Below are 12,177 nucleotides of genomic sequence, written 5' to 3' on the forward strand. Positions count from 1 at the left end.
GCTGTGTCCAGTTCTGGGCTCCTCAATTCAAGAGAGATGTTGAGATACTGGAATGAGTCCAGAGGAAGGGCAACAGAGCTGGTGAGAGGCCTGGAACACAGCCCTGTGAGGAGAGGTTGAGGGAGCTGGGGGTGTGCAGAAGAGGATGGGAACTGACAACAGCTCAATTTGAGCTAAGCAATCCAAGCTCCCATTCTGTATTGAGAGCATCAGACTCCAAGTTACAAAGCACATACTTTGCAGTTAGGGTGAGAAGTATGAAACACATACTGCATGCAAGTGATACTTTTTCCTTATCATTTGGCGCATCTAAATATCTGAATATGTATAATCTTCCCTACTTGCAGTTACTGCAAAAGCATTTTTAGTGCACCTAAGTATTGGAATTTGCATATTCCTCCCAATTCCCTCCTGCTTTGTGCACAGCCCCACAGCTGTTTGTCAGAAGGCTCAAGGACAAATTCCTCTGAGCTTCTTCACACACAGCCCTGCAGCTTACTGGCTTCAATACTCAGACCTCACATCCAAGGCTTGATTGTACACACTTCTAGGGGCTTGTGCCCCCCATTTTCCAGCCAGTTCCAACAACAGGGGTGTTCATCCTGGAGAAGAGGAGGCTTAGATGTGATCTCATTGCTGTCTACAACTACATGGATGAAGGCTGTAGCCAGGTGGGGGTTGGTTTCTTTTCCCAGGCAACCAGCAACAGAACAAGAGGACACAGTCTCCAGTTGTGGTGGGGGAGGGCTAGGCTTGATATTAGGAGGAAGTTCTTCACGAGAATGCAATTTGCCATTAGAATGGGCTGCCCAGGGAGGTGGTGGAGTCGCCATCTCTGGGGGTGTTCAAGAAAAGTCTGACTGAGGCAGTTAGTGCCATGGTCTAATTGATTGGACAGGTTTGGGTGCTAGGTCGGACTGGCTGATCTTGGAGGTCTCTTCCAACTCATATCAGGCACAATGTATAACAATATAATTGCTATATGAGATAGAAGGTATAGGAAAATAAGCATAACATGTTATTTAGATTTAATACTAAAAGCATGAAGATAGCATGCATTTGTGTAACATGAATAAGGTAAACTTATTGTGGGAAACCTAATCTTACATGGCCATAATGAAATATTTTATTGTTTAACAGTTGGCTGACATTTATGCTTCTTTGCTAAGAAGGGGAAAGAAAATTAGTTGGAATAGTTTTCAATAATTGTGTAGATTGTTCAAATTAATGAAATATTTTACTTCAGGCCACACTTTTAACTGATGAAAAAAATTAGAAGAGAGGACTTGATTTGAAAAGATAGTGTGCACATCTAGATAAAGGCATTTTGTTGCTAAGTAGTGACCATCTAACTAAATCTGCTCTTCCTGATAAGACATTCTTCTGCTTCTTCAACAATACGACATGTTGTGATGGTTTGGGTGTTCCTTGCCCCCCCCCCCCCCCCACTTTAGAAATCACCCAGACTAGACTCAGCCGGCTCTGGAATTATGAATGAAGCTTATATTTATAGCTTATATATACAAGCAGATATTTACAGTATATACAGGAATATACAGAAATAGACAAGGTAGAAGGTAATACAGAAACACAACTCCCCTCCCAGAAACCTGAGTCCCCAGGAGGGGCTCTCAACTGCCCCTTCACCTTCCCCCTGTCCCTCTCAACCTTACCCCAGTCCCAAGGAAGAATGGAGGTTCAGCCAGAGGTTAAGAAGAAAAGTGGGTTAGCCCAAAATGGAGGGTGAGGTTAGAGAGATGCAGCTCAGCCAGCAGCCCCAGCAAGAGTGGTGCCGAGAGTGTTATCAAATGTTTTTATTTCTTGTTCCTATACTTCTCAGCAAGACTGAGTGAAGTAGACATCAGCCTTGTTTTCCTTTTACAGCCTGTAATCTAGTTCTTCTCACCAAAACATTCTAGCCTGCTTCAAACTAGCACACATGTTATGGAAGACAGTAACTTAAAAGTAAATGATTGTTAATAAAATAGCCAAAATTTGTCTGAAAATAGAGAATTTATGCAACATTAGAGCATATTTTTTTGATTTTGTGTAGTACTTAGTAACAAAAAAAACCAGTGCACTCTTTTCATAGTAGCTGGCTTTTAAATTATTGTTTCATGATTCTGGCATTGTTATCAATAAGAATTAAGTCTTAATAAATACTGTCTCCCACAGGATCCTTCTAGCTAAATTGAGGCAGTGTGATCTGGATAGTCAGGTAGTGAGGTGGATTGGGAGCTGGTTGAAGAAAAAAAGAGTGTTGTGGTCAGTGGGACAGATTTTTGTTAGAGGCCTATATCTACTAAAATCCCTGAGGGGTCAGTACTGAGATTAGTATTATTCAGTATATTCATCAGTGATGTGAATGAGGGAACAGATTGCACTGCCATCAAGTTTGCTCATGACACAAACCTGGGTGAAGTGGCCGACGCACTGGAGATTTGTGCTGCCATTCAGTGAGACTTAGGCTGGAGAGTCAGGCAGGGAGAAATGTAATGAAGTTCAACAAGGGTGAGTGTAGAGTCTTGCACCTGTGAAAGAATAACCGTATGTACCAATATACACTGGGGACTGAGCTGTTGGAGAGCAGTGAAGGGCAAAAGGACATGGGGTTCCTAATGGATGGAAGAATGACCATGAGCCAGCAATGTGCTCTTATAGCCATTAGGGCCAGTGCCATTCTGGAAGGGCTGTGGTTAGTAGGTTGAGAGACTCTCCTCCCCCTCTTCTCTGCCCTGGTGAGGCTGCATCTGGAATATTGTGTCCAGTTCTGGGCCCCTCAGTTTAAGAAGGAGAGGATACTGCTTGAAAAATCCTAGTGAAGAGCTGCAAATTTGATAAAGAGAATGGAACATCTTCCTTATAAGGAGAGACTGAGTGCTATGGGGGGTGTGTGTGTGTGTAATTAATTAATTGTGAGATTATATTTTTTCCAAAAATAATATTGTTTATTATTTTTTATATTCTTCACACATTCGTGGAAACAATATACAAAAGAATAACTAGATCTAAAAATAACTAGCTAAAATATATAAATGTTAATTGAACTCAGTTGAACTGGGAGAGAAGGTTCCTGTGGTCAATATACTGCTTGTGGTCAATTATACCACTTGCCCACTAGATGGACTCAAGGAGCCCAGGTTGGACAAGAACTTCAAAGAACAGCTGATCCAAACTTTTGTAGGAAAGGGAGCCTGGATGACATTATCTAACACTCTGTCCAATTGCATGTTGAAAACCTCAAGAGAAGAAAGTTGTTGTGAAAAAGAGACAAAATTCACCACATCTTTCCTGGTAGTGGCTACTCACATCTTAGCTCAATTGGTGGTGGCCCATCTTCTCTCAAGTATTATCTCTTAGGCAGTCTTACTGCAGTGTCTGTTTTGTGATCTTTGTCTGAATTCAGCTTCTCTAAAAGGCAGTTACAGCCCTCCAACAGTTTATTCACCCAGCCAAGCCCTACAAATGCAGCTGCTCTGTGTGCCCTTAGCCCAGTATCTTCCCTTGCTTTGTAGCTACCCTCAAACCCTGACAGAACCTACCGGGTTTTATGCTGGGTGCATGTTAGTAATAGTTGAGTCTCTGTAAAGGTACCAGTGCTGTTTATCTCCCTGATACCTGGTTTAATAGCTTCTGTTGAGTGAGGCCTCCGACAAGTTAGTCAAATCTGAATCTTTGAAAATTGTAGGTGGCTTTAATGCTATATAATTAAGTTGGCTTTTAGTATTATATCGATAATAAATAGGCTGTTTTCCTCCAAAACCTTGAACAGATACTTAAAATACTTATAGATTTTATTGGGCACCTCAGCTTTGAGGATGTAATGGAATTAATAACAGTGGCAGGAAAAATTACTTCAAAATACTTTCCAAATCAATGATCCTGCTTCTACCATGTATCATTTGCACTATTTTTGATTCAGTTTTCAGTTAACAGCAGACCTGATCTGATCTCGTTTATTCTTTTGCCTGTCATTATTTGCTTCTGCTGAAAGTCTTCATACAGGAAAGAAAAAAAAAAAAACAACCCAGAAACCCAACAAAACAAACCTAAGAGGAAGAAAAGCTAGAAACTAGAAAAGAAATAATTTCAGAACAAAACAGGGAGAAAGAATACCTTATCTCTCCAAGCAGAAGACAAATAGAAAAGAGAAAATATATGGTAAAGAAACTGCAGAGAATAGGAAGCATAAGAAGCAAAGTGTCTCTTGTTTGGAAGTACTTCTTATGTCTTTCAGCTGCAGCATGTGAAGCAAGATGTCAATATCAAAGGTGGGAGGTTAAAATAGGGCTTGAAGACAATTAGGACACATGGAATGAATTGTATAACTGCCACAGGGGGAAAAAAAAGAAAAAGAACGTTTTGGTTCTGTATCTAGAAATTTCACAGTTAGTCCAGAACATACACAGGCAATGGTTTTATTTATTGAAGAGGGGTGACCAATCCAGTCCACAGGTGAAGTGGAATAATAGAGCATAGGACAATTATTCTTCAAAAGAGAAGGTCAAAGTTCTAATACTGAGATGCCATAAGAGAAGGTCAAAGTTCTAATACTAAGATGTCATGGGAGATACTAAGATACTAGGTAGTGTTAGGGTAATAGTAAATGAATCAGAATAGTAAGTCATTATGACAGTCTCCCTCCAAGACTGCCCAGATGTCTCAAGGGGAAGTATGAACAAAACAAGCACACCAAAGAATGAAGTAATAAGCAGAGATGGGAAGATTTGCTTCCATGAAACTTTTCTCTGAGTTCTTTTTTAAAAGTATTGCCTTTTAAATCATGAAACAAGGCACATAATTCTCTCTCAAAACTTTCTTAACAGTTACTCTGCATAAGGTTCCCAAGAATGTAAAAAGTTGTAAGTGCCAAGTCCTTCTTTTGAATCTTGGTAAGGTCTTGACATCAGTGACACCCTGTGGCATCGAGTTCCATAATCTAATTATGTGATGAATTAAAAAATATGTCCTTTTATCAGATTTGGAGCTGCTGCTTTTCTCTTTCACTTAGTGTTCTTTTGTTCTTGAATTATGAGATTACAGAAGCTCCTGATCTATTTTCTCTTTGTCACTTACCATTTTTATACTTTCATCATATCCCTTCTTATTCATCTTTTTTCCCTAAGGTTAACAATTCCAATTTTTTTCATTCTTTTCATATGAAGGCTTCTATATGTGCCTAATTATCACAATCACTCTTCTCTGAATACCTTCTAATTCAGTAATATCTTTTTTGGTGATAGGGTGACCAGTACTTCACACTGTTCCAGAGAAGGGAAAATTATGACATATTTTTCTTTCTTATTTCTTATGCATCTTAACTTTTTTTTTTGTACTGCAGCTTCACATTGAGAAGGACTCTTCATTGAGCTGTCTGCAGTAAAGCCCAGGTGTTTTTTGTTAATTGATGTTCTTTATTGAGATCTCCTCTAAAGTCAATGATTTGCTACAAGGTTTGTTGGTTGTTTTTTCACCAGTGTACATTAGTTTGGATTCAAGACAATTTTCATCTCTTTCAAGATGGCCCATCCATCTAGCTTGGACAGTTCCACCTGTCTGAACAAGATACAGTTAACAATTTTCTTGTGCTATCTGCAAACTTTACCACGTTGCTGTTAACTCTTTATTTTCTTTCTTTCCACATTAATACATTTTGAACACCTGGTCTTTCCAAGGTGCCTTGAAACATCCTACTGTTAACTTTTTGCTATAATGAAAATTGACTATATCATAGAATCATTGAAACAAACAGATTGGAAGAGGCCTCCAAGATCATCCAGTCCAGCCTATCAGCCAGCCTTGTCCAATCAACTAGACCATGGCACTAAGTGCCTCAGCCAGGCTTTTTTTTTTTAAACACCTCCAGGGATGGTGACTCCACCTTCCTGCTCAGCCCATTCCCATGGCATCCCTTCTCTCTTGGAAGAACTTCCTCTTAACATCCAGCCCATACCTCCCCCAGCCCAACTTATTTATATAGTTATAATAATATATATTTTATTTCTAAGCAAAATATTGCTTCATTTTGCATCCTATCCTAAAATGACTCAGGCTTCTTCCCAGTCTGAGACTGAGTTAGTATCTTGAGAGGAACAATGTTCTTGAAGCACGCATTCAGTTATTCGAACAAGGTTAAGGAACAAAGCTAAAACTTTGAGGGACTACGAGGTCCTTTGCGACCAAAAGTATGGAAATTAAGTAGAGGATGGAGAAGTAGTTAATTCTTCCAGTATGTTGGGCAGACATATTCAAAATTGCAAGAGGAGCAAGCTTTTAGCATATTTCTTAACACCATCTCAGTCATAAAACCCAGGAATATAATCAGTCTATACAGACAGGACTATATGAGTCTACTTCTTCCATCTCAAGCTTTAGGTGGAAATAAGGAAAAATCAATAAACTAGTTATAGGGTCTAGGTAATTGTTGATTTTTTTAAGACTTTCTTTCAATTTCTGATATAAACAAATATATTTTAAGATTTAGAATCCCTAAAGTGTGGAAAAGGGAAGAGGCAAACTTATTTTGAGGCTTGATATGACATCCCCTAGGCCTGCTTATTTCCTGGTATCTCTCTCTCTTTCTCTCAAGTGTTCCCCATCCTCTCCCTGAATGAGTCTGTCTGCTTCATCAACACTGACTGACTACAGTATGCAACACACTCCACCACCTTTCTTCACAAAGAAGATTGCTTGCACAGAGGATGGCTTCTCTGACTGCTTGGGACACCTTGCACAGATGCATGGCACTGCCTTGAATTCAGAACGGCCACTAAAAGAGATCCTGAACATATTGGTGGGAATATGATCAATCAGCTGCGACTCAGACCCTACCTGTTTGGTAAAGGAACTAAAAGGACAAATAGAACTTCTCACATTATTGCCAAAGTTTTATCTGAAGGAAATACAGTATTTTTCATGCCATAGTCCACCCAACCCTAAAACCAAACTATTTTGGGTGGAGTGGAGATTGACAACAGATATCAAGTCTTTCATCTCTGAATAAGTTATTAATGCTTAATAAGCTTGTTAAGCTTATTAAAATGTTAGTAAGAGTAAACTCTCACAGCTAGTACTGGAGCCTAGTAAGTTTTGATGGCAGAACAAGGAATATAATATATACCTATCCATGGAAGACTTGTGCATATGCATATATTCACATATAAATAACTCTGTGTGTAAATTACTATATACTATATATATATATATTCATTCTCCTTGAACAAGCTGGTTTGATACAGCCCAGTATAGGATGCTGAAATACAAGATAGCAATGTTAAAACTACTCACCATTACCTTTTGGGTTTGATTTTTTTTAATGCACAGTGACAGAAAAATGATAATATAGCACAATCTGAAATATAAGTAGCTTCTTATTAGAAGGAAGAATAGAAAGAAAATTTGGTGCTCTTTGTAGTTTTGGAAGCTTCTCAAATACCACAGTGCTTGTACAGCATAAGACAGTGGCAGGGATAGAACATAAATTGTACGGTCACACCTATTAATTAACATGATGCTATATTAATGATGCTTTGGCATCAAATAGGAGAAGAGATACTTTACTGTGTGCCATTTAGTTAGTCTAGAGACAAGAAAAAAAGTGTGTATCAAAAATACAAGCTTGCTGTAGTGAACTATTTAAAGCTGAATGCTTTTCACAATATATTTGCAAAATAAGTAGCAACCTAATAAAGAGTTATGTAAGTCTTTACAGTTTGCCAGCCAAACCTAAGAAAACAACTTAACGTTAAGTGATTGAAGACAGAGTATAGCAGAAACAATGCACAGGGAAAACAGTGAGAATACAGTGTCTGCTGCTGGCTTCGTACTAAAAATATTCATGCTTTGCACTTGCTGTGGGTTAATATATCTCTTGAAATGTGTGTGTATTCAGATAGTATGGGGAGATAAATTTATGCCTTTTTAGTGGTGCGTTGCCTTTTGGGAGGAAATCACAGAATACTTTCCAACATCTCTAGGAGTTACTAGTTAAATGCAGCCTGTAGCCTGATATTTTTCATGTAAAGGCATCATGATAAAAATGTATCAATAAATAAGCATAAAAATTCTGTCTCTGAAATAAATTGGTATCCTGATAATATTCCAGTACAGAATCAGCACATTTTTTCACCTATTTGTTTTATTTCTCTAGAACGTGTATGAAAGCCAGCAGTGTGCCCAGGTGGCCAAGAGAGCAAGTGGCATCCTGGCCTGCATCAGAAATGGTGTGGTCAGCAGGAGCAGGGAGGTCATTCTGCCCCTGTACTCAGGCCACACCTTGAGTATTGTGTTCAGTTCTGGGCCCCCCAGTTTAGGAGGGACATCGAGATGCTTGAGTGTGTCCAGAGAAGGGCGACGAGGCTGGTGAGAGACCTCGAGCACAGCCCTACGAGGAGAGGCTGAGGGAGCTGGGGTTGTTTAGCCTGGAGAAGAGGAGGCTCAGGGGTGACCTTATTGCTGTCTACAACTACCTGAGGGGTGGTTGTGGCCAGGAGGAGGTTGCTCTCTTCTCTCAGGTGGCCAGCACCAGAACAAGAGAACACAGCCTCAAGCTGTGCCAGGGGAAATTTAGGCTGGAGGTGAGGAGAAAGTTCTTCACTGAGAGAGTCATTGGACACTGGAATGGGCTGCCTGGGGAGGTGGTGGAGTCGCCATCCCTGGAGCTGTTCAAGGCAAGGTTGGACGTGGCACTTGGTGCCATGGTCTAGCCTTGAGCTCTGTGGTAAAGGGTTGGACTTGATGATCTGTGAGGTCTCTTCCAACCCTGATGATACTGTGATACTGTGAAAGCTAATATGAATGTAGATAAGATTTAGCAGTGTTTTTCAGGTGGGTTTTGTGGTTCTTTCCTTTCCTGCCCAGGCTGTCCCTCCACCTGTGTTCTCCAGACATTAGTAGGATACTGGAACCTGTGATAGAAGCTACACATTTCAAATAAAAAGTTTTAATACCTCCCTTCCTCCATCCTGTTAATCCCTGGTAATGACTTCTATGGGTGTGATATCGATAGTTCTACTTTTAGCGTTCAAGAGAATAAGTGAAGCAACACAGGTGGAATAAGCCATAAAGGATTATATTAGTTAACCTACTGTGATGGTTTGGGTGTTACCTGCCTTCCCACACTTGAGAAAAATCACCCAGACTAGACTCAGTGGCTCTGGAAATTGAGTGAATGAAGCTATAATGACATCTTGGCACAATATACAAGCAGATATTTATAATATTTACAGCTATAGACAGAAATAGACAAGTTAATAAAGTAACACAGAAACACAACAGCCCTCTCAGAAACCAGAGTCCCCAGGAGGGGCTCCCAACCACCCTTCCACCTCCTTCCCACCCCTCTACCTTGTCCCAGACTTTGTCTTATGTTCACAGTGAGTTTGGAGGGTTGGCCAGGGAGGCTAGGAAGCAGGATTAGCCACACAGGTGGTAGGTTAGAGAGAAAAATTCAGCCCCAAAGCCAGAGAGAGACTCTGTTATCTATGTTTGTGCTCTTGTTCTTATACATCTCAGCCAAGCCTATGAGTGCAGTAGGCATCACCATTGTTTCCTTTTCACAGCCTATCATCAAATTCTTCTCACCAAAATATCTCAGCTAGGCTCAAACTAGCACACATACCTGTTTGTTTTTAAGGGCCCAGTTTATGTTCTTAAGTCAGTGTAAAGTAACACATAAGCTTCAGGCCATGGGAGTTTCTGTAACCACTGGGAGCAGGCTTGGATAATGTTTGTTGTACCTCTGCATGTCAAGATCACTGAAAGCCTGAAAATCATAATGTTTGGATTTTGAGGGTTTGACAGTTTTGTTTTTTGGTGGTTGGTTTGTTTTCTTGTTTAGGTTGAGTTGGGTCAAGTTTTTCTTTGCTTTAGATGAAGCAAATTAATAGAATTATAATGCTGCATTTTTTTGTTCTACTCTTAATCAAGTGCTGGGACAACACTTGTGACCCTTGCTGGGGATTTTTCTGCATATATACAATCATAAATACAAACACGTGATTTTTCTATTCAATTCTTGCAATTTTTACCTTTCAGTGAATTTGTATGAGTAAAATTCAATAGGATTTGTTTTAATTTTTTATTTTTGATTTTGGTGGTTTTTTTGCTTCAATGGAACACAGATTTCATCCACACATGACAAAGATATAGTTGAAAAGCTGATTTTATGAACATTCTCAAGTCACTTGTGATTTCACTTTCTTTTTTTGTTTGGTGGTGGTTGTTTTGTTTGGTTTTTTTTTTTTTTGTGGTGGCACTCAATTTGTCAACAACATTGATTTTTTCTTTTTCCCTGACACATCTAATTATACTTGTCTATATAAGACAAACTATCATCTTCAAATCATCCAGTCAAAACTCTTGGAGCAGAATTGTTTCTGTTTCCCAGAAGGAAACAGATGAAAATGCTAAAGTTAGATGGATGGATACATTAATTATTACATTAACTTCCAATATTTTTTTTCCATACTAATTCTACAGTAAGAAATAGAGAATCTATCAAATCAAGTATTTGACAGGTGCTGTACAAAATATCATGCTATTTATCTGTTAGAGAAGAAGATACTCTCTTAGTTGAACAGTTCTAAAAAGAACTTTTATGTCTTCATACTGACAAACATAGATTTCACAAAATACTTAGGTCCTTCCTGTGCACAAGATGTGCAGCCCTGCAGACAGGCTGGATGGGTGAGAAGAGGCCAATGGGATGAGATTTAACAAGGCTAAGTGCAGGGTTCTACACTTGGCCAAAACAACCCCAAGAGGTGCCACAGGCTGGGGACAGAGTGGCTGGAGAACAGCCAGGAAGAAAGGGACCTGGAGGTACTGGTAGATAGTAGCTGAAGATGAGGCAGCAGCGTGCCCAGGCGACCAAGAGACCCAATGGCATCCTGGTCTGGATCAGGAACAGTGTGGCCAGTAGGACAAGGAAGGTTATTCTTCCCTTGGATTCAACATTGGTCAGGCCACATCTTGAGTCCTGTGTCCAGTTCAGGGCTCCTCAATTCAAGAGAGATGTTGAGATACTGGAATGTGTCCAGAGAAGAGCAACAAAGCTGGTGAGGGGCCTGGAGCACAGCCCTGTGAGGAGAGGCTGAGGGAGCTGGGGGTGTTTAGCCTGGAGAAGAGGAGGCTCAGGAGTGACCTCATTGCTGTCTACAACTACCTGAAGGGAGGCTGTAGCCGGGTGGGAGTTGGTCTCTTCTGCCAGGCAACCAGCAACTGAACAAAGGGACACAGTTGTGGTGAGGGAGGCCTAGGCTGGATGCTAGGAGGAAGTTCTTCACAGAGAGAGTGATTGGCATTGGAATGGGCTGCCCAGGGAGGTGGTGGAATCGCTGTCCCCGGGGGTGTTCAAGAAAAGCCTGGCTGAGGCACTTAGTGCTATGGTGTAGTTGATTGAACAGGGCTGGGTGCTAGGTTGGACTGGCTGCTCTTGGAGGTCTCTTCCAACCTGATTGATTCTATGATTCTATGAACTATTTTAAGCATCTTAATGTATTGTTAGCAACATGTGAACACTAACAGTTGTGAATGTTATCCATCCCCAGGGGGGATTACTTTTTAAAAACACAACTATCACAGTGCTTCCTTTGAATTTTCCTCATTGATTTGGAACCCAGGTCTGAATCAGTGGAAATGTTTGGGTTTTTTTTTTTTTTCAATATCAAAATTAAATCATTGAATCATAGAATCAACCAGGTTGGAAGAGACCTCCAAGATCATCCAGTCCAACCTAGCACCCAGCCCTGTCCAATCAACCAGATCATGGCACTAAGTGCCTCAGCCAGTCTTCTATAGTATTACAAACTCCTGTGCTCAATTCCCAAGCTCTTACTGACCATTCACTCTAAAAATGCACCAAAAGTGTCATTAAAATTCAAATCCTGGCCTGAATTTGTGTAACTTTTTTTTGGTGTAACTTGAAAGAAATCAGCTGCCTTGTTTGTTTAAACGCAGTAATAACTGTAATAGCTTCACTCTTTAATTTGTTCATTATTCATCTGATTCTTGTATAGTTTTAGTGATTTTGAACAATAAAATCAACTTGGGCTTTATCTTAATTTACAAAGGAGACAGCTGATAAAGAAACAATTTAATCCTGTGCCAAACTGTAAAAGAAAAAAAGACGAAGCAGTAGTTTGCTGAACTACCCTGTAAATTTGATGTGGTTTAAAA

The 12,177-nt window shown here is 40.0% G+C and overlaps 1 protein-coding gene across 6 annotated transcripts in view; it reads left to right on the top strand.

Annotated features, from left to right (window-relative positions):
• Positions 1-12,177, top strand: part of PCDH9 (protocadherin 9) — a 991,969-nt gene that overhangs the window by 250,896 nt on the left and 728,896 nt on the right. Inside the window, exon 3 of one of the 6 annotated variants that reach the window (XM_064174260.1) lies at positions 6,590-8,098. The exons of the other annotated variants lie outside the window; for them this stretch is intronic. Within the exon in view, the coding sequence (XP_064030330.1) occupies positions 6,590-6,610 (21 nt within the window). The 3' untranslated portion in view covers positions 6,611-8,098. Of the gene's footprint in view, positions 1-6,589; positions 8,099-12,177 lie in introns of those variants that run through there. 6 annotated transcript variants of the gene reach the window in all.

Source organism: Pogoniulus pusillus, chromosome 3 (genome assembly GCF_015220805.1).
Source record: "Pogoniulus pusillus isolate bPogPus1 chromosome 3, bPogPus1.pri, whole genome shotgun sequence".
Classification (NCBI taxonomy): Eukaryota; Metazoa; Chordata; class Aves; order Piciformes; family Lybiidae; genus Pogoniulus; species Pogoniulus pusillus.